The sequence below is a fragment of the Haematobia irritans genome, chromosome 1 (genome assembly GCF_050003625.1).
Source record: "Haematobia irritans isolate KBUSLIRL chromosome 1, ASM5000362v1, whole genome shotgun sequence".
Lineage (NCBI taxonomy): Eukaryota > Metazoa > Arthropoda > Insecta > Diptera > Muscidae > Haematobia > Haematobia irritans.
Genome location: NC_134397.1, coordinates 224,339,484 through 224,363,005, shown reverse-complemented (window position 1 = coordinate 224,363,005; position 23,522 = coordinate 224,339,484). Strand labels below are relative to the sequence as shown.

Here is a 23,522-nt window from a genome sequence, read left to right as displayed (position 1 = left end):
CAATCACACAAAAATTGGTCCATATCAAGTTCATAATTGTATAAGCGACCCCCACCATATTTCAATTCTGGCACTCTACGTACCGTGCAAAAAGTCCATATCGATTCGTAATTATTTGTAGACTTAACTATACATAACTTTTTTGTCTAATATATACCACGTATTGACTAACTCACAATTTAGAAAACGATGTTAAGAAGTTTTAAGATACCACAACCCTAGTAATTCGATTGTGGATGGCAGTCTTTCGTAGAAGTTTCTACGCAATCCATGGTGGAGGGTACATAAGATTCGGCCTGGCCGAACTTACGGCCGTATATACTTGTTTCTGTATATTGTAGTTTCTGTGATTGAAGAAATTTCAATTAAAAATTAATTGGATCAATTAATTTCATGATTGAAGATAAAAATTATATTTTTGCTCTGCAGTATATATTTTCAATTAAAAATTTAATTGATTTTATACTTTTTTTTAATAAAACAAACCTCAATAACCAACAGTATCAATTAATTGCTTAATTGGATCAATAATTTTGTATTGATTTTGGTGATTCATATTATCATTTTTGCGATTGAAAACATTTCCATTAAAAATTAATTGGATAAATTAATTTCGTTACTATTCTGTGTTTTCTGTAAAGCATAAGGTATTCTCTACTGAAATAATAAAATAAAATAATATTTTAGGAACAATGTTTTTTAATTAATAGAATAATTTTATATTTAACAGGTTGTTTCTAAACTATCACAAAAAACATGAAATGTATAGCCCCTATTTATATAGCAATCACAAAATTTATCCTTTCATTACCAACTGTTTGTACTTAAAAAAAAAAACGTTAAATAATCTTGTCATATAAATATCGATAGGTAGGTGGCTATAGATAGTTAATTGCATTTTAATGTTAATTATTTATTTTCTATATTTTCAGCTGAGTATAGTAAATTTCCGTTTTTCTTTTGGGGGGAATTTGCACTGGTTCCAGTAATTTTTTGTGTATACTAATTTGTTAAGTCATTTAAGTACATTGCATTAATATAAATAATGGATAAATGGAACATATCTCGACGAATAGATTTTTAATGAAATATTTTAATTAAATCAAATGCTATTACCCTATGGCACAATTATTTGTAAGGTGCCTCACTTGCCTAAAAATAACAAAAAAATATATATGAAAACACCTCATCACACACTGTCAGGAAAAAGTAATTAAACAAATGCAAACATATTTCTTTGAATTTTGTATCACTCATTAGAAATTTTTATAAATTTTATGGAAATACATTTTGAGTGACAAATATTCAACTGTGGGCAAGATTTTGACCATTTTCACAATTTACCTGATTTTAACATTAGTTCACATTGAATTTATGTGTACGGTCATTGAACTTTATACCCTCGTTTAGTTCATAAACATTTCGAAACATACTTGAGATAAGGAAAATATCATTGGATTGCAGAAAATTTCGAAAAAAAATTAACTACAACCAAATATTTTTTGACTATAAAAATAAGTTGGATTTAGCATTAGTTTAACTACAGACTTTTTTCAGTGCATAGCGATAGGCGAACAAGTTTTTACGTGTATTTCTTTTGGGAATACCAATACCCGCGACGGCTAGCGGCGTTTCACAGAATTAAGTGTGTGCATATAAGCATAGCAATAGGCGAGAGCATTTTTTATGGAAAGACGTACATTTTTATGGACCAAAACCTGCGACGGAATACCGTGTACGGTTGCCACAGTTGGTAGAATTCTACCACAAAAAGGGAAAATATTTTACTACTTGGTAGAAATCTTGATGTTTTGATAGATTTTGTAAAATATTTCTCTCCAACTAAGAGGTACTTCACAAATTTTCCATAGAAATAAAATTTCGACAAATTTTTCTACAGAAATAAAATTTTGACAAAATTTTCTATAGAAATAAAATTTTGACAAAATTTTCTATAGAAATAACATTTTGACAAAATTTTCTATAGAAATAACATTTTGACAAAATTTTCTATAGAAAAAAATTTGATAAAATTTTCTATAGAAATAAAATTTTGACAAAATTTTCTATAGAAATAAAATGTTGACAAAATTTTCTATTGAAATAAAATTTTGACAAAATTTTCCATAGCAATAAAAATTCGACAAAATTTTCTACAGCAATAAAATTTCGACAAAATTTTCTACAGAAATAAAATTTTGACAAAATTTTCTATAGAAATAGAAAAAAATTTGACAAAATTTTCTATAGAAATAAAATTTTGACAAAATTTTTCATAAAAATAAAATTTTGACAAAATTTGCTATAAAAATAAAATTTTGACAAAATTTGCTATAAAAATAAAATTTTGACAAAATTTTCTATAAAAATAAAATTTTTACCACAATTTTCTATAAAAATTAAATTTTGACAAACTGTTCTATAAAATAAAATTTTGACAAAATTTTCTATAGAAATACAATTTTGACAAAATTTTCTATAGAAATAAAATTTTGACAAAATTTTCTTAGAAATAGAAAAAATTTTGACAAAATTTTCCATAAAAATAAAATGTTGACAAAATTTTTTATAAAAATAAAATTTTGACAAAATTTTCCATAAAAATAAAATTTTGACAAAATTTTCCATAAAAATAAAATTTTGACAAAATTTTCTATAAAAATAAAATTTTGACAAACTTTTCTATAAAAATAAAATTTTGAAAAAAATTTTTATAGAAATAAAATTTTGACAAAATTTTCTATAGAAATAAAAATTTGACAAAATTTTCTATAGAAATAAAATTTTGACAAAATTTTCTATAGAAATAAAATGTTGACAAAATTTTCTATAGAAATAAAATGTTGACAAAATTTTCTATAGAAATAAAATTTTTACAAAATTTCCTATAAAAATAAAAATTTGACAAAATTTTCCATAAAAATAAAATGTTGACAAAATTTTTACCACAATTTTCTATAAAAATAAAATTTTGACAAACTGTTCTATAAAAATAATATTTTGACAAACTGTTCTATAAAAATAATATTTTGACAAAATTTTTATAGAAATAAAATTTTGACAAAATTTTCTATAGAAATAAAATTTTGACAAAATTTCCTATAAAAATAAAAATTTGACAAAATTTTCCATAAAAATAAAATGTTGACAAAATTTTCTATAAAAATAAAATTTTTACCACAATTTTCTATAAAAATAAAATTTTGACAAACTGTTCTATAAAAATAATATTTTGACAAACTGTTCTATAAAAATAATATTTTGACAAAATTTTCTATAGAAATAAAATTTTGACAAAATTTTCTATAGAAATAAAATTTTGACAAAATTTTCTATAGAAATAAAATTTTGACAAAATTTTCTATAGAAATAAAATTTTGACAAAATTTTCTATAGAAATAAAATTTTGACAACATTTTCTATAGAAAAAAAAAATTGTTAAAATTTTCTATAAAAATAACATGTTGACAAAATTTTCTATAAAAATAAAATTTTAACAAAATTTTCCATAAAAATAAAATTTTGACAAAATTTTCTATAAAAATAAAATTTTGAAAAAAATTTTTATAGAAATAAAATTTTGACAAAATTTTCTATAGAAATAAAAATTTGACAAAATTTTCTATAGAAATAAAATTTTGACAAAATTTTCTATAGAAATAAAATGTTGACAAAATTTTCTATAGAAATAAAATGTTGACAAAATTTTCTATAAAAATAAAATTTTGACAAAATTTTCTATAGAAATAAAAATGTGACAAAATTTTCTATGGAAATAAAATTTTGACAAAATTCTCTATAGAAATAAAATTTTTTTACAAGTGTTCACCTATCGCTATAGTTATATTCACACACACTAAAATCTATTCCAATTCCTTGGCGCTTATCATATTTTTTAATGTTTTTATTCAATATTAAATATTAAAAGATCACACTATTATATTGATATCAAAAACACACGAAAACAAGAAAAGATGAAAATGTTGCCGACAAGCTTATTGTACTTGTCGAGGAAAAAATGTTTCGCGTACCGCATATTCGCTAGGGTTATATTTACACACTAATTCGATTGTGGATGACAGTTTAGTGGAACTTTGGACGCAATCCATGGTGGAAGATACATAAGGATTCGACCTGGGACCAAATCACCGCATTCGATCGTAATTTATTTTGTCTACTACTTTTTTTACTACTACTTTTTTAAACATGTGTAATAAGAAATTGGAAGCGAAAGACAATTTTAGAATAAGTTTTTGTGATCAAAATATGATATTTCTGAGAAATGTAATTGTTTTTGTGTGTTAAAATATAAATAATGTTAAAATGTAATATGAATCGGATACAGAGGATGAGTACAAAGTGGCATTAATAAGGAAAAATATTCGTCCTTTAGCATTGCCTGAAGTAGAGTGATTCTATTTTGGAGTGCTTTTAATTAATTGTGTTTTTAACATCCATAGATTTAAAAGACGTTTTCGTCTGCCAAAATAAGCTTTAAATATGTTCTTGAAAAAATACGTTTTTTTTAAGCGGCTACTGAGCATTCCTTTCATTTATCCGTTTCCCTAAACGCAACTAATATTATATTTTCTAAAATGCATTTTGCCAAAATAGAATATTACTTACATTTTCACCCACTTCTTGTTTTTTTACCTTTTTCCCGTTAAAAGATCTCTACGTACTTCGTTTTCGATAGAATGCTACCTGTCGTGTTCAACTTCGGGTAGAAACAATTCGATAACGACTGCGATGATCCGCGTAAACTACATTACGATGATGAAGTACTCGATTTCGTCTGCGATGATTTGGCCCCTGACCGAACTTTCGGCCGTATTTGTTATTTATATAAGCGAAATACACAGAGGCGACAAACGTTTAAAAATATTGGAAGTATTTTAACATTTTTTGCTTATTTTCAGAAAACAATATTATAGCAAAATTCAAAGTTCTAATATTACAAATGTAATAACTTTTTGGTAAGTTAAAATAAGGCTGACGACTGTATATCGCATAAATTAGTCGTGTTTTACGTATTTCAAAAAACATTAGTTCAATTTGTCGAAAAATGTCCCAAGTGCTGTTGTTAATGCATAAAATAAACCAAAAACTCTTGTACATTTTACAATGCTATCAATTTTGATTTGCATTTATGCTCCAGCCACATTTCCTCTAATTGTATTTTATTATTGGTACTTCTTTCGGGTGGTGTATTATCAGCAGAGCCTGTAGATGTTGGTGTAAGGACTCCAGACTAAAATGTAGAAAAATATATAAATATATTAAATCTAGCTAGTAAAACTACGATGAGATGTAAATTAGGTCCCAACATACCTTTGTGGCTATTTTTCTTGGGTCCAAATTCATGCCAATATTTTGTACTCCTTTGGCTATTTTCGATAGAGGGCTTGTCATCTGTTTGAGTTGTTTCAATTTTCCCGCCTCTATTGGTAATTTAAGATCTTTCGGTGACATTGATCTAAATTGATGTTGGATTTAATGATATTAAATCATGGTCGATGCGTTTTTTTATATTCCAAAATAAAAGAGAATCAAATTTGAGGAGTACGTTTTTTTGGATCTTTATTATTCTTAAAATGAAACTGAATTCATTATAGAGGAACGAACACATAATATATAAAAATTGTGCATATAAAGCTCTTAGTGTGAAAATAATAATAATAATAATAATAAGGGTATAAATAGGTACGTAATACACATTCATAAAATAATTATAATCAATATAGAATGGTTGGAAATAATACTAATAATGATAATCCCTTAGATTCAATAAATTTTAATTGTCTTGAGGAAATTTAAAGTATATGTAGTGAGTTTTCCCAGTAAAAACTCTCATTACCAAATACTATTGGAGGTAACTTAGTTCAATATTGGTAAACAATTATCTGTAAATGGAAATCTTGGCATTTCCTATACGGAAAGTACTTCTATGCAACAATGCAAACAATGGAGTTAGCGAGAGTAAGAACATTACCAAATAATATTGGAGGGAATAAAGATCAAAATTGTTGAGCAATTATTTGTAAATGGAAATATCCTGTAAATGGAACCTCCCATTTACAGGAGATTTCCAGACGATGTATGCAGACGATTCACTACTATATGCCCTTGATGAATTGCCACAAAGGGCATTATGTAAAGTTCAGGACCATCTTGAAAGAGTCGGACATTTTTACGATCAATAGAAACGCCTGAGGAAAATGCTAAAATTTTGTTGTGCCAGAGAGTAAAAATTTACGCTTGTCTCTAAATGGAATTAATATCCCATTCCAACATGATATGAAATATACGACGTGAAATATACGTATGAGACGTTTGACAAGCTTCTAAAAGTCATTACTCAAGAAAAAACTATCCCAACGGTTATAAGTGCTATCAAATTAAATTAAAGTTATTTTTATACCCACCACCATAGAATGGTGACGGGGGTATAATAAGTTTGTCATTCCGTTTGTAACACATCGAAATATCGATTCCCGACTATATAAAGTATATATATTCTTGATCAGGGAGAAATTCTATGTCGATATAACGATGTCCGTCCGTTCGTCTGTCTGTCTGTCTGTCTGTTGTAATCACGGTACAGTGTTCAATAATGAAGCAATCGTTCGGAAATTTTGCACAAACTTGTCTTTTGTCTGCAGGCAGGTCAAGTTCGAAGATGGGCTATATCGGTCCAGGTTTTGATATAGTTCCCATATAAACCGACCTCCCGATTTGGGGTCTTGGGCTTATAGAAATCGTAGTTTTTATCCAATTTGCCTGAAATTTGAAATCTAGAGGTATTTTATGACCATAAAGAGGTGTGCCAAAAATGATGAGTATCGATTCATGTTTTGGTATAGCCCCCATATAGACCGATCTCCCGATTTTACTTCCTGGGCTTATAGAAACCGCAGTTTTTATTCAATTTACCTGAAATTGGAAATCTAGAGGTATTGTAGGACCACAAATACGTGTGCCATATTTTGGTATAAGTGTCGGTCCATATTTTGGTATAGCCCCCATATAGACCGATCTCCCGATTTTACTTCTTGGGCTTATAGAAACCGCAGTTTTTATCCAATTTACCTGAAATTGGATATCGAGAGGTACTTTAGAACCGTAAAGAGGTGTGCCAAAAATGGTGAGCATCGGTCCATGTTTTGGTATGGTCCCCATATAAACCGACCTCCCGATTTGGGGTCTTGGGCTTATAGAAACCGTATTTTTTATCCAATTTGCCTGAAATTGAAAATCTAGAGGTACTTGAGGACCATCAAAAGGTGTGCCGAAAATGGTCCGTATCGTTCCATGTTTTGATATAACCCCATATAGACCGATCTCCCGATTTTACATCTTGGGTTTATAGAATCCGTAGATTATATACAATTTGCCTGAAATTGGAAATTTATAGGCATTTTAGGACCATAAAGCGATTTGCCACAAATTATGAGTATCGGTTCATGTTTTGGTATAGCCCCCATATAGACCGATCTCCCGATTTTACTTCTTGGGCTTATAGAAACCGCAGTTTTTATTCAATTTACCTGAAATTGGAAATCTAGAGGTATTTCGGGCCATAAAGAGCTGTGCCGAAAACGGTGAATATCGGTCCATATTTTAGTATAGCCCCCATAAAAACGATCGCCCGATTTAACTCCTTGGGTTTCTAGAAACTGTAGTTTTTATCCGATTTGCTTGAAATTGTAAATATTCTGGTATTTTAGGCTCACAAAAACGTGTATCGGATTAAGTTTTTATCGGTCCTTTTGGTAATGCCTCCATATAGACCGACTTCACTTCTTGAGGGTATAGAAGGCGCACTGATCATGAAAATTGCTTGAAACTCAATGTAAAATTTCCAGAATTTACTTCTCGGGTGAAAATCTACAGATTTAAGATTTCAAATCAAGACGTTATTTTATAATTTTCTTGCACACTTACAAGAGATGTTAATGATTCCTCTAAAACTCAAACAAAAATGGTTCTTATAAATCCAGAATCTGATATAGTCCTCATAGATGAAATTTTTAAATTTATCTTCAGGAAGTGTCCTCAAGCCCTCCTGAAATTTCAAAGAAAACCCTAATATTTGGTTCATGGTGGTGGGTATTTAAGAGTCGGCCCGGCCGAACTTACTGCTGTATATACTTGTTTAATCGTTATTTTGTGACTAAAAAAATAAAAACTCGAATGAAACTATTAAAAAGAGTTTTATTGTTTCCTTCAGAAAAAGATACTCTTTTAATTTATTTTTTTATTTTTTTCTTCAGAAAATAAAACTTTTTTTTGGAGTGTTATTTTTTCTTCGAAAAATAAAACTCATTTTTGGAAGTAGGCCTTGCTATGTTCGCCTTCTGCTTGATGTCGATGCGCGCTAAGTCAGTCAGAATGGGAAAGTGTGAAGACTTATTAGCCCTCTTGGAGCCTGTACACGTCGCCTCACAAATGGCTCAAGAGCAATTATTTTATAGCGATTACTTTAAAATATGGCTTCAAATGAAGTTTGACATTCAGTCGAAGCCTGCCAGCTCAGAATTTCTGACAATATTAGAACGGAGTGAAAAAGTGCTGCTAAAAAAATCAAACACTCCTTGCAGCCTTATATTTGGATCCGCGTCTTTAGTGCATCATAACGAAGGAGCCATTACAATTAATGTGTGCTGGAACACATCTTAAAGAAGTGATGATTCGGATTTTGCAGTTTGTAAATCAAGTTAGATGTAAACATATTTAATAATTCTGTTTCTAAAAATGATATTTATTTGTTTTTCTCTTTACAGATAAATAATAGCCAATGCGATGATCGACCGGATGTCAATCGAATACATAGCTTTCGGGTCAATTTTTGAACACCCTAAATGTTGACAGGGAACAAGAAAGCGAGGAAAGCAAGGAACAAGAAAGATAATGAGGACGAAAAAAAAGCTTTCAATGAAATCGATAAATTTTCGCCAAGACCCTTGTCGATTGATAAACCTCCTTTTGAGTTCTGGGAAGCAAAAAAAGTAAATTATCCGTATTTGTATACATTGGCAAAAACTGTACAGTGTGTTCCTGTGTGGAAAGAGCATTCTCTGCTCTTAAATTGGTACTGAGCGACATACGATCAAATCTTTCCGTTGAAAATTTGGAAAAAAAATAAATTAATACAAATTTATGTGATATACGACTCAAAAAACAAGAAACTGTAAAAAAAGAAGAAAAAAATAAAACTCCAAAAAAGACTATCACCCACAACAATGAAAGAGCTTAAGGTTTTGTGGAAATAAAAGCACTGAGACATAGCATGGGAAAATATTTTAGATCTAATTATAAAAAAAAAGATACTTGAATTACACAATATATAAAGAATCCAAAATCACACTTTTAGGATTATACGTTTGCGATATCCTTCGAAAATGCACCCAATGTAATTCCCATATATGAATTAGAACCAAATTTTAAAATACCTCAATACCTTGTATTCAAGTACCAACAACGATATAATCGGACATTTCTAGCTCGAGATATGATTCGTTTAAAGAAAAATTGCCGAAAAAAAACTAAAAATAACGGGATATCTCAAAAACTGTTCCATAAAAAAAATTTTAACTTTCATTTTCGAATTCAGAAGATCAAAATACATACATACAAAAAAAATATTTTCTAAACTAGTGTTACGCAACAACGAAATTTTAATTTAAAGAAGGTTTAAATCTTTGCTTTAAAAATTTGTTTCGTTAAATTTAGGACACAATGCTTGGAAATTTTGCGTCCCTCCATTAAAGTCGTAGGTCTTTGAAGTAAGGCGAATTTCCTTAAAGTAAAGAAAAACATTTCGAATTAATGAAATTGTCTTTAATTGAAATGAAATATTGAATCTTTAGATTTAAGATAAAATCGCTTCAAATATAGGTTAATACTTATTTCGAGGATCTTTGTGTTAAAGTTATTTTGGAATTAAAAAATATATTTAACTTTGAAGTATATGTTATAATTAGGATTTTTAATCTTGCATTCGTCTGGACGTGAATACTAATTAACTCTAAGATTTGTAGATTCTATTCAGTGTAGTGGATATGGAAAGCCGGAAGAGGAATAACGGAAACAATTCAGCTGCAAAAGAAACGACACTTCAAAAGGATTGCACTTTCAAAAATAGATAATGAAATTTGCCACAATGTCCTAAATAATACTTCGTATTTTCGTAAAAAAATATTTAATTTTTTGTTCATTTATATTCCTTGGTTTTTAGTATATAAATCCTCGACATTGTTGATCAAATATGCATAAAGACACTTTGTGAAAGTTTTTACCATATTCTGTCCTTTGTTACCTCAAATTTTCTTTGGTAATGAGTGTTGAATGAACTCCTTGTACACAACTTATATTTCCTCTAAATATTAACAAAAAATACTTTCAATAAGTAGTAATAGGATTATCATTATGGGGGCTGGGGGATTTAAATAAGTTTTCACTATAATAGATACTAAAAAATAATAATTATACCAATAGCACATAACAAATCACATTCAATTGTTCCTTATTTGTTTACAAAGTACAAACGGTTATATTGTAAAAAAAAAACTCATGTAAATATACTATATAAAATTAAATTCTACTACTTGTACAATGCATTACTAACACGGTTGCCACACTTGTTACAAATCTAGCAGAATTTGTAATTTTTTTTACTGTTTTGTATATTGATAACTTTTGTAGATCTGTTTTCAAAATTTTCTCTATCTGCGAGAAGATTGTTTTATTAAATTTTCAACGCAGCGACTTCTGATATACAGTGAAACTTGGATGATGTTCTTTATGCGAAACACATAGATTGTAATTTGCACTAAGACGATTGAAAGATTTTAAGGAACTATCTGTCATTTACCAAAGGTAAAAAAGTTTTTTGGACTATCTCCGCATTTACACGTTATGGGAAGCAACAACTTTCGTGGCATTTCATTCCTGCCTCATCGCTTCATATGTATGGGTGTTGGGAATAGAGACATTTTTGACCAAAAAACTTAGGGTCTATTATCTGGGTTGAAGCGAACTCCTAACTATGTTCTAACAATCCGAAACTTATTAAATTTGTATTCCGACTATGGTGCCGTCATGAGCAGAATGCCGCAATGCTCAATACTAGCCGCTCATCTATATAATATTTATGTATATAACGAACTTTTAAACCGTACTATGGACATATCTGTCATCTTGCCATATGCCAGTTAGAAATTAAACAGATGAAAATTTTTCAGTTAAAGATAACCGGAGAGAAGACATTTGAAATTTACTTTCTGTTAACTGGCAGTTAAAGTCTAAAAAAGCTGGTGGAGAATGACAGAAGAAAAATGTTGTAAAATAAAAAAAAAAGATATTTTGTCAGAATTTTAACATAAGGGTCTATTGTTTGAATTAGAACTGGTTGGAACCGAGATAAATGTCACACAATCCAATTCGAAAAAGGTAAATTTCATTAGACGATCAAAACAATCCACGAATATAAAGACCAAGTAAAGAGGAGACTGATGATTGTATAGACACTGACAAGTGTAAGAAAGAGTACCATTCTCAACACTCAGGGATAAGCAGGAGCGAGTTTGAGAAACTGCTTAAAAACGAGAGTGAAATGTATTACAGCAGCCTATGCAAAAAAAGGAGACGAAGGAGAAATTAAAAAAGAACTAAAAACAATAAAAACGGAATTAAAAAAGCTTGAAAATTCAAAAAAAACCGGATCAATTGACAGAATCTATATTATTCATATATATATTCATATATAATTTATTTGTATATATATAGGAATAATTGGTGTTAACAAAAAATAAACTTGTACGCTGCTTAGACTTCAACTCTAGACTCTAATAATCTGACAAGAATGAATAAAGACGGTTGTATCAAAAAGGTATATGAAAGTACAAAAAAAGTAAAAATGTATCGATAGCTACACTTGGATAAGTGCGTCTTAATCGTGTTTTTAAATATTGATACTTTGAGCAAAATAACATTCAATACGAATATCATTTTGAAGAGGGTGTGGTACTCACGATGCAGTAGTCAATATTGTTAGATTTATCTATAGTTCTTTGGACGAAGGTTATAATGTAGTTTGTGGAATATTTTTCGATTTTACAAAGACGTTTGTGGATCATAATATCCTGTAATAAAAAATGGAGTATTATGGAATAATGGATGATGAGTTATTTCTATTTAAGAGTTACATGACCAATAGAAGGTAATACGTTCATATCAATGGCTCTAATACGCTTTACAGACTATCAGTTATTCCGGACGACAGTGCTCGTGTCGAACATATCCCATATATTTAATTAACTTATAATGTGCACTATAAGTTAAGTCCGAAGGCATAATCGATACTGTTGCATGTTTATGGGATCGATAACATATTTACCGATTATTTAGTCATCGCCGACAAGTCGTATCGATCCGACACACTGTAAGATTCTTTACAAACACCGATATTCCGTACGGAATAACTGATAGTCTGTAAAGCGCATAAGAGTAAGTTAAGAGATTTTAACCTTGGGGTTCCCCAGTGGAGTGGCCTAGGGCCCCCTTCTGTTTACGATTTACCTTAAAAAAACTTGCAATTTGACGAAAAACTTGTGATGTTTGCCGATGATGATGTCTTATTTTATCCATACAAAGATGCTTTTTTTATTTGGTGGAACTACAGAAATGCATAATTCTCGAAAAGCAACAATGAACTAAAAATAAAGAAACAATAAAGCGTCAGATCATTCCCATTTTAATCACTCTGTAGTTCATTCTTAGCATCTTTGAGAAGTGTACGAAAAACTTCTTCTGCTTTAGTTAGAAATTAACTATTTTATATGTCATTGAAGTTTGACAGCCATAAAATTTTTGAGAAATACTTGGAATAAAGAAAAACTCGTTGGGCTGGAGAAAATTTCTTACAAAACTTTAAACATAAACTAGAACAAAACATTTTTTTTTGCAATCTATATCAGTTCAATTTGCTTATGTTCATATGCGTGACGCGAGTTACGTACCCTCACATCCGTATGTGTACTTCCCACCCTATTGTAGCTGGCAAAAATAACGATGTCAGCATAATAATGCAAAAATATTTAAATAGGGCGATGGATCAATGAACGATATTAACATCGTCATCGAATTCATCGCTACTAACAATAATATATTAAAAACCAATTAGCGTTTTTAAGTTAGTCTTAAGATTCAAGTTAATGAATAAAGATTGAAAACTTAAGTTTTCAAAGTCGTTTTATTTTTTTCTCCTAAGAGAAATACCCTCAACATAATTGGCGCAGTCACGGAAATTAAATTCTAAAGAATTTAATTGAAAAGAACCATAAAAAATATATACCGACTAAACGATTGAAAGCTTGAAAAACAAAAACAAAACATATACCGGCTAACCGATTGACAATTTTCATAAAAAAGCAACTACAAATGGTTTTAAATTAAAATATTCAACTGTGAACAATGAAATAAGAAACCAACAACAACAGAAAAGAATTTAAGTGACAAATTGCTTTAAACCAAACCATCACTGTGAAATAACAGACAAAAAAAAAAAACAAAAAAAAAGACATTTGATATTGTGAGCCGAAAAGTGCAGAAAAGAAGAATACATACCAACAAAATGTCCAGGCAAGAAGAATTCGATTCAAATCGAAATTTGAGTGAAGAAAATGGAATACAACAAATGGCAGAAGTCATAAGGCGACAAGAAAGTATTATAAACCAGCTACAGTTACAAATGCAGCAACAATCGCAACAACAACCACAACAAGTTCAGCAGTGGGATCAGGAGCAGTTATGTCTATCCCCAAAGGACATTTTAACTCAGTTTAGGCAGCTAAAGCCGCTAGATGAGGATCACTCAACAGTAGCCTTTATTTCAGCGGTGGAGTCGATAATAAGCCTATGTCCGAAGAACAACAACAATTTTTTAAGACTGGCAACGTCGATCATCATAAACGAAAAAATATTGGCAGCGACAGGAAATTATGTTAGAGAATTAGGACCAGATGCAACGTGGGACCAAATAAAAACCAAACTGATAGACTTCAACAGACCAAAGATGACATATGGCGATATCTTCAATAACTGTCGTCAAGTTAAAGTAAGAACCTTAAGAGAATTATTTAATTTTTTTGAAAAAGCTAAATATGATCTAAGTCAAGTTTCTTTGTTCGATGTAACGAGACCGGTAATGTACGAACCAAGTAGGGTTGATAAAGATCTTGTAAACGTTTTAATCGAGAAAATAGATATACCATTGAGGTCTCATATAGACCAACATAGTAGTTTAAATGAAGTGATTAGGAGATATACACAAATAGGGGCCTTGGACGACCCAAGAGCCATTCATTACAAACATAAAATTAAACAACAAAATAATAACTATCAACAAAAAATTAACCAACAAAATAATAATTATCAACATGAAACTAACTATGACACTTACAACACTAACCAACAATACAATAACTACCAACAAAAAATTACCCAACAAAAGAATAACCATCAGCATAAAACTAGCTATAACACTTACAACACTAGCCAACAAAAACATAACTACCAATACAACACTAACCAACAAAAACCGACACAAACTAACAGCATGAATATCCAACAAAGAAATACCTATATTCCTAGACAAGGATCTAACCAAACTAGAAATTCTTATATGAGCGTCGATAGTAGTACTATTAGTAGACCAGTGTATATGGAAGTGGACACTATCGAAGAAGAAAAAGTAGAAACGAATAACGAAGTAAATTTTTTTGATATTGCCTCAAGAGCAAAACTACCCATAATATCCCTAACAATAGGAAAACAAAAAGTCAGATGTCTGGTTGATACAGGTTCAACCACTAGCATTCTAAAACAGGGTATTCTCAAAGAAGATTACCCAATGACTAGAATAAAAAGTCCATGGATTTATAGAACCCTTAACGGTACCAAAGAAATTAAATACGTAATTGTAACCCCTTTTCCAAAAGAATTAAAATGTGAAGGTAATTTGCAATGGAAAATAATAGACTTTTCTAATAAAAATTTTTTCGGCATAATAGGACAAAATTTTCTTATACCGTTCAAAGCGAAAATAAACACTGAAGTAGGATTCGTAGAACTATTAAATCAAAAATTATACTTCGAAGAGTATATATACCCAGAATATATGAACAACATATGTACTCTTGAAACAATAGAACACAAAAATCGTGAGAAGTTTGATTTGAGCCATCTCAACAAAGAAGAAACATTACAAACCACAAAGTTACTGAATGAATTTAAAGATCTCTTCTTTAAAGAAGGAGATAACCTATCAGCAACACATAAAGTATTTCATGAAATAGTAACAACCATAGATAAGCCTATATATGCAAAAATGTACCGATATCCACAAATACATGAATCTGAAATAAATCGTCAAATTGAAGAGATGCTTAATCAAAATATAATTCAAAAAAGTAACTCGCAGTATAATAGCCCACTATGGATCGTAGAAAAAAAAATGGATAATTCAGGAATAAAAAAATATAGAATAGTTATAGACTATAGAAAACTAAATGAATTCACAGTGGATGACAAATACCCTATCCCTAACCTAAATTCATTGCTAGACAGACTTGGTAGAGCTCAATATTTTACAACTCTTGATCTAGCCAAGGGTTTTCACCAAATTCTAATCAGGGAAGAAGATCGAAAAAAACAGCCTTCTCAACTCCTTCCGGTCATTATGAGTTTGTTCGAATGCCTTTCGGGCTGAAAAATGCCCCTTCCACATTTCAAAGGCTAATGAATGAAGTCCTTAAGGACTATATTAATAAAACATGTGTTGTCTATATGGATGACATTCTTATATTTAGCACATCGCTTCAAGAGCATATGATAACCTTGAAGAAAATATTTAAAGTATTGCAAAACGCTAAACTAAAAATTCAAGTAGACAAATGCAATTTCCTAAGAAAAGAAACACAATTCCTGGGTCACTTATTGACCGCTAAAGGAATAAAACCAAACCCCGATAAAGTCTCCATCATCCAAAAATTAAAGTTACCAAGTACTGTAAAACAAATAAAATCCTTTCTCGGAATGACAGGATTCTATAGGAAATTTATAAAGGATTATGCAAAAATAGCACATCCAATGACAACATTCTTAAAAAAAGGCAAATCCATAAATATTAATGATCCAGAATACATAGTCTCATTTGAAAAACTTAAAGATTTAGTAACCAAAAGCCCTATACTAAGGTATCCAAACTTTCAGAAAAAATTTAAAATCACTTCAGATGCCAGTAATTTTGCAATAGGGGCTGTTCTATCTCAAGAAGGACACCCAATTGCTTATGCATCTCGTACATTAAACAAACACGAATGCAATTACGCTACAATAGAGAAAGAATTACTTGCCATAGTTTGGGCAGTAAAATATTTTAGACCATATGTATATGGTAGAGAATTTGATCTTGAGAGTGACCATCAACCACTTAAGTGGCTGATGACTAAATACTCTGGCAAAGATATTAGCCCAAGACTTCAAAGATGGCTTATAAATCTAGGGGAGTATAATTTCTCCCTTGACTACATAAAAGGAAAAGCCAATTACATCGCCGATTTTTTAAGCAGAATACGAGAAGACGAAATAAACCTCGAGGAAATCGGAACCGATAATCTAGAAGAACCAAGCAACGAACTATTACCAGGAGATAGAGACAAAAGTGACTCAGAATCATTGGTAGTTCAAACCGTCCATTCTCAAGAAGAGGACCTAGGATATAGTATACCTATTTTAGAGACAGTCGTCAACAGATTTAAACATCAGCTAATCCTTACAGATAAAAAAGTAACATCTACAACCACAGCTTTCGGAAATAAAAGAATCTTTATTGAAAAAGATGACATTAATAACAATTTGGCCCTCGATATACTACGAAGGGAACTGAAAAGCGGCAAAGTTGGAATATACTCGGATCTCAATGATCATGAATATTATAAAGTATCAAAAATTATAGAAAATGAATATTCTACAAACCCAAAAATTAAATTTATAAAATGTACTAAATTCGCTAGAGATATAGAAAATGAAGACGACTTAAAAAACAAATTGCCCTTTTCCACAAGAATGAATGTTGCCATTGTGATATAGTTGCAACATACGAAAAACTTAAATCAATAATCTATAACCCAAATTTAAGAATACCTATACACACAATTATAAATAACTGCGACATATGTAGCGGAGGAAAATACGATCGTAACCCTATTAAAAATAAATTCTCAATAACGGAAACTCCAAAAACAATTAACGAAATAGTCCATATTGATACGTATATAAACAGCAAACAATCATTTATCATTTTTATAGACAAATTTTCAAAACATGCAATATTCTAAGTAAAATTCAAGAGTTTATTGCTATAAAAGGAAAAATAAAAAAATTCGTTTTCGATAATGAATTCAACTCAGGTGTCGTCACAGAATATTTAAAAGCGGAAAATATAGAATTTCATACTACTAAAGCAAATAGTCACACCGGAAATTCCGACGCAGAACGACTTAATAATACTTTAACGGAAAAAATTAGAACACTAAATATTGAGGAAAAAATACCCATTATTATGCAAATGAATAAAGCTATCATCTTGTATAACAATAACTATCACAGTGCAATTGGATGTACACCCTTCGAAGCTCAAAATCATAAGGTTGACCACAACAAAATATATAATCGTCTCAAAAACATAAAACAAAAACACATAGAAAAAGCAAACGAGAATAGAGAAACATATATTGAACAAAGACAGGAGGGTTTCATAAAAAATTATAAAAACGTCAGGCATAAGCAAACACCCAAATTTATAAAAAGGAACCTCACCAACATCCATGTGTCTAATATAAAGCGTCCTTCTAAATTCACAGGTATTCATAATTCTGATGATTCTCTCCATTACAACACCTCTAACATTGGCATCCCTAACAATAACCCCAATACAAACCCATAATAATGATATTATAAGTAGACTTACATACAATGATCAACTATTAAAATTACAATTCCTAGAAAACAAAGTGGACGAAATCCTAGAAAACATAGCATCCGCTAAATATAATACACTTCATCCATCAATATTAACAGCAGAAGAAATAAACAAATATGAAATAGATTTCTTAAAAATAAAACTATGTAGACTAGGGCTAATGATTTACAACGACTCGTTAATATTAGCAATTAAGCTACCAACAAGAACAATACAATCAACACAATATACAATCATACCCATTACTAACAAAGATCATTATAAAATAGACGCATCAACAGAAAAAGTTTTGAAAATAATGGATAAAATGTACACTTACGAGGAAAATAAAATGATTAACGAGCTTACAGAAACATCCCATTGTATATATTTAAAAAATTGTAAAACTGTATATGATTTATCAAAAAGAATAGAACAGATACATGAAAATATGATTGTAATACAAAATATTGACATTAACATAGCACGACAAAATTGCATTTCAAACTTTGAATATAAAAATAGCTCACAAAATATGCTAATCACATTTGAAAACTGTACAATAAGCTTAATGAAAAAAACATTCACCAACAGAAAATATATGTATATTGAACAGATCACTATAGATGACAGTAATACACCAAACGAATTCCCAAAACAAATAACATTTAAAGAAATAGAACTCCAACAAATTGAAAATATAAAAGAAATAAAGGAACTAAGATACCAATGTACTATAATGTATAGCATAATACCTATAGCAATAACCGCCACACTTGTATATGTACTATATTTACAATGTAAACAAAAAAACATTAAGATACAAATAAAGAATCGAATTCAGGAGAATTCGTCGACAAGGGAGGGAGGAGTTACGTACCCTCACATCCGTATGTGTACTTCCCACCCTATTGTAGCTGGCAAAAATAACGATGTCAGCATAATAATGCAAAAATATTTAAATAGGGCGATGGATCAATGAACGATATTAACATCGTCATCGAATTCATCGCTACTAACAATAATATATTAAAAACCAATTAGCGTTTTTAAGTTAGTCTTAAGATTCAAGTTAATGAATAAAGATTGAAAACTTAAGTTTTCAAAGTCGTTTTATTTTTTTCTCCTAAGAGAAATACCCTCAACATAATTCGCGTAAAAGAACTATTAAAGTCATACATACACACAATTTTGCTTTCCCAATTAGTTTGAAAAAAACGATCATCAAACCATCACACACAGAAGTCCTTAATGATTAACTTACGCGACAACAATAGAAAAAATTCTAACAATCATCAAACAAGCACACATGTAATTAATAAATAATTATTTGTTTTTCCTCTGTGCTGACAGCGGACATTTAGAATTACCATAAGATGTGAGAACATTAAAGTGTACGCCTGTGTCTTTAATGTACAATTAGGAGTCGTTGTACATTTTGGTGACCCCGACGTGATAGGTGGGCATACTGAAAATGTCTAATCTATCAGTGTGGTAAAAACACGCAAGGCTAAACAAGTGAGTGGGTAGTGCTGTGAGTGTTAGATAAACGGTGTAGTTAAATTTCGAGGAAGGAATTTTCTAAGAAATTAAAAAGAATACATTTCGTGAAAATTATTTTCGAAGAAATCATTCAACATCAAAGGGTGTTGGGCGAATATATTGTATGGCTTTTTTTGGAATTGGACAAAATTGTTCCTTCTCCAGATACAGAGAAGGGAAAGGTAGAAGTAGGAAAGTGTGTAGGCTTATGAAAATCCTATGCGTTAAAGGATTTTATAGAAAATGATGGAAGCTCCGTCGTGTGGGATAAGTTCCATACGAACATAAAATATTCACTCTAGGTGTGGAGTATTCTTTTAAAACATTTTATCATCTAGGTAGCCTTGTTAAAATTAAAACAGGTACTGAAATAAGGAACGAGGAAGTATCCTTTAAAGTAAATGGATTTATATATCAAGAACTTAGGAATCTTATTGAAAAAGAATATTTTCTTGGTATTTGTGCTGATGTTATCGGAAATGATAACTCATTAAGCATTAAAAACGATTATTTTGAAATCGGTGGGATGTGGTTTCCATTAATCAAAGGAATTTCTAAATCCTCAACCATGGGTGATATTAGTGAAGACCATTTCGAAATAAACCGGGTTCCGATCGTGGTACATGTGGGGGTTATAGGCCCATTTCCCTTCTCCCGTCTCTTGGTAGACTTTTTGAGGTTTTTATTTTGGACAGGATTCATTCCAGGGTTGATGAGGTGGGCATCCTAAGAGATTGCCAAATCGGATTCCAATCTGATCTTGGTACCCAACATGCTCTCATGGCCTTTACTGACTATGTCATTGGAGGTCTTGAGAGGAAGTATGGGACCTTAGCGGTCGGATTGGATTTCGCGAAGGCATTCGATTCGGTTTGGCACGCGGGCTTACTGTACAAGTTACAGTCCTTTGGTTTTGATCGTCAGACATGTAGGTTGGTGGCAGCCTTCTTGAGGGAAAGGGTATATAGGGTCAGAGTTGGAGACAAGATATCTGGGCAATATCCGGTTTTGAGAGGTGTTCCGCAAGGTTCACTTTTAGCACCGATGTTGTACAATATCTTTGTCAGTGACATCCCTGGCCCTACTGGTGGAGGTTTGTTGCTAACTTATGCTGACGATGTGCTGATTGCGTACTCGGGACCTAGGGCTGGGCCTGTGTGCAGGGAGTTGAATCGATATCTGGAGGTTCTTCGACAATGTTTTGAGAAATAGGGATTGGGTCTTAATGTGTCCAAATGTACTTCGATTGTTTTTACGGGGAGACCGCGTGAGGTATATCCGAATTTTAGGAGATATACGCCCAGTCTGAAGATTGGGAATGAGGTGATACAGGTTCAGGATTCTATTAGGTACTTGGGTGTTATATATGATTCTAGACTTGACTTTGGACGACATGTGGAAGGGGTGCTAAGGAAGGCGTACTTTGGATACAGTGGAGTTTTGCGGATGAGGGGTGGTCTTGATAGGAGGATCAAATTAATGATTTATACACAGGTTATTAGGCCCATAGTATCATATGCATTTTGTTCATGGTCTGGTATTTCATCCCAAAGGATGCAGAAAATTCGTAGATGGGAAAGGAGGGTGATTTCGGCGTGTCTTGGCCTTCGTTTTAGACAGTTGCCTGATGGATCGATAAGGAGACCTTCCTGCAGGGTAATATATGATTCGGTTGAATTTCCCAGGATTGACGTTTTTATGACAGAAAACGCCCTTGCGGAACTTGAAAGAAGTAAAGACCTCGGTAACCTATAATAAGGAACTTATTCTGCCATGCGTATGATGTTGATAATGGTATAATGTCAAGACATCTGAGACCTGCCGATTTAACTTTTCTCAAAGAAGCTAGACTGTTATTTATTAATAATAAATTATTGTATTATCACAGAAGAAACGAATCTCTTGATCTCAACAGTTTAATTTATAATATTGAACAGTAGAAAATCCTACCTTCTGTAGTGTTCTTGTAAATAGTATTGTATGTATTGTAAATATTAGGCTATAAGTTTCCTTTCTTTTTCTTCTCTTCCCTTTTAGTTTTAAATCTAGTTTAAGTTGTACATAATTTAATTTGAGATATTTGCCTTTTTACAACTATCCTAATTTTTGTGGCGAACTAAATTAATTTTTTATTTTATTTTATTTTATTATATTAATTCAAGATTGAGTGCTATTTTTGTTATATATATAGAAAGAAATGGATAAATAAATAGCAATTTTGAAAAAAGCAAAAAAAAAAAAAAACAATAAATTGAGTTCCCATTAAACCATCGTGGCGAGCACATCGTTTTCTTTTCTTCCTTCGCCTGTGTCTTCAATGTACAATTAGGAGTCATTGTACAGAAGTGATAACAAGAAGTATGGACAAAGGAACATATATCCCCACTACGGAATCAAAGATTCACAGATTGATTTTCTTCGGAAAACCAATTACAATTACATAACCATAACTTTTGATGTAAATACTGATGGTTCTTTTATACAAAAGCTCCAGCAAGCAAGTTTGTGTGGGGTTGTTAATACTCTAAAAGTACTATTTGTTGGGGCATATGAAGGGTATAGTAAACCACAAAATTGTCGTTGAATTAAAAGAATTTATTAGTGACGGAATTTATATTGGGGACAAATTTTATAGTTTGAAGGTAAGATCATTCATTATGGATGCCCCCGCGAGATCATTTGCAAGTAACTGAACTTAGATAATTTCTATATATACACATGTCCTTTCATTCTTAAAAATTTTTTGTCCAAAGAAAGATACCATTTTTTAAATTATTTTTAGCTCGTCGCATATTTTTGGATCCTATAGACAGCAAACAAAAGAATGAAATTTCAAATTCTTTGCTGAAAACTTTTGTTGAAGAGTTGCCTTCTCCATACAATATCTCATTAATACCAAAACCACCTGCAAATTATAAAAAAAAGTATTCAAAAAAGTAGTTTCGTAGCTGTCTAATTGTATAATAGACAGGTAGAAATGAGTTTAATTGAACAATCTATTGATGACAAAACCAACGGTTTTCGTTTCGAAAAGTTTGAGAACGGGTCTTATCAGAGTGTACACTTTCGGCAGTTTACTCTTACAATAATAAAAAAACAGATAATTATTGTTTAGTTGACTACAATATAATAAATATAATAGAAATTAAAAAAAAATATATATGCCAATGTTTGAAGGCGTTCTTTTAAAAAATTATTAACCCTTGTAAACAACCCATTTCATCCGAAAAATTTAATATATTTCACATTTGTCAAATAGAGAAAGACGACTTGACAAATTTCTATTTTAATTCAATTAAACCAAAGGTCGTTTGTCTGGAAAATACAGAAACCAAGAAATATTTGTTTACGCCACATATTTAATAATATCTTACAATGCAATCATTCAATAAAGGTAACGTTTATCGACTATTATAATTATTCCAGCTACCGAACAATGCTATTTTCTGCTATAAATAACAGCCAGCAGAATATGAATAACTTGATTCGACTGGGCTCCTTCCGACTACCATTTGTTTACATCGATGGTACACGCATTGGATGAGCAGCACTTTGATTCCTACGAGGAGTTCGAAAATTGGGTGTCCGAATGGTGCTTTAAAAGACGCCAGAAAGGTGGTCAAAGGTGTGGAAAACAATGGCCAATACTTTTAATAAAAAGTTTTTACTTTTGTTGGTGAAATGTTAAAAGTAATAATGTTCCTTTTGTATATCAAGTAACCTTAGGTTTTGTTCTGTCTGAAATATTATTCGATACTGTCGTATTTTTTTTTTTTCCAATAAATACCTACTAACTTTTTCTTATATAAACCTAAACTTTAACTGGTAACCAGGTCATTCTGTGAAGAATTGAAGAAGAGTCCACCGTTTTTGGAATTGAATTCTATAAAGAATTGTAAGCGATAATTTATCCAGAAAAGAAGCCATTAAGGAATTACAAAAGGAGTCAATAAGGTAA

General features: G+C 30.8%; 1 protein-coding gene across 2 annotated transcripts in view; it reads right to left on the bottom strand.

The window, feature by feature from the left end:
* Positions 1 to 3,876: 3,876 nt before the first annotated feature.
* sp3 (phosphatidylinositide phosphatase spermathreecae) overlaps positions 3,877 to 23,522 on the bottom strand; it is a 37,810-nt gene continuing 18,164 nt past the window's right edge. For both annotated transcript variants that reach the window (XM_075292921.1, XM_075292922.1), the window contains 2 exons: positions 5,332 to 5,476; positions 3,877 to 5,251 (listed from right to left, as the gene is read on the bottom strand). In XM_075292921.1, coding sequence (XP_075149036.1) covers positions 5,120 to 5,251; positions 5,332 to 5,476 — 277 coding nt within the window. In that variant the 3' untranslated portion in view covers positions 3,877 to 5,119. The remainder of the gene's footprint in view (positions 5,252 to 5,331; positions 5,477 to 23,522) is intronic.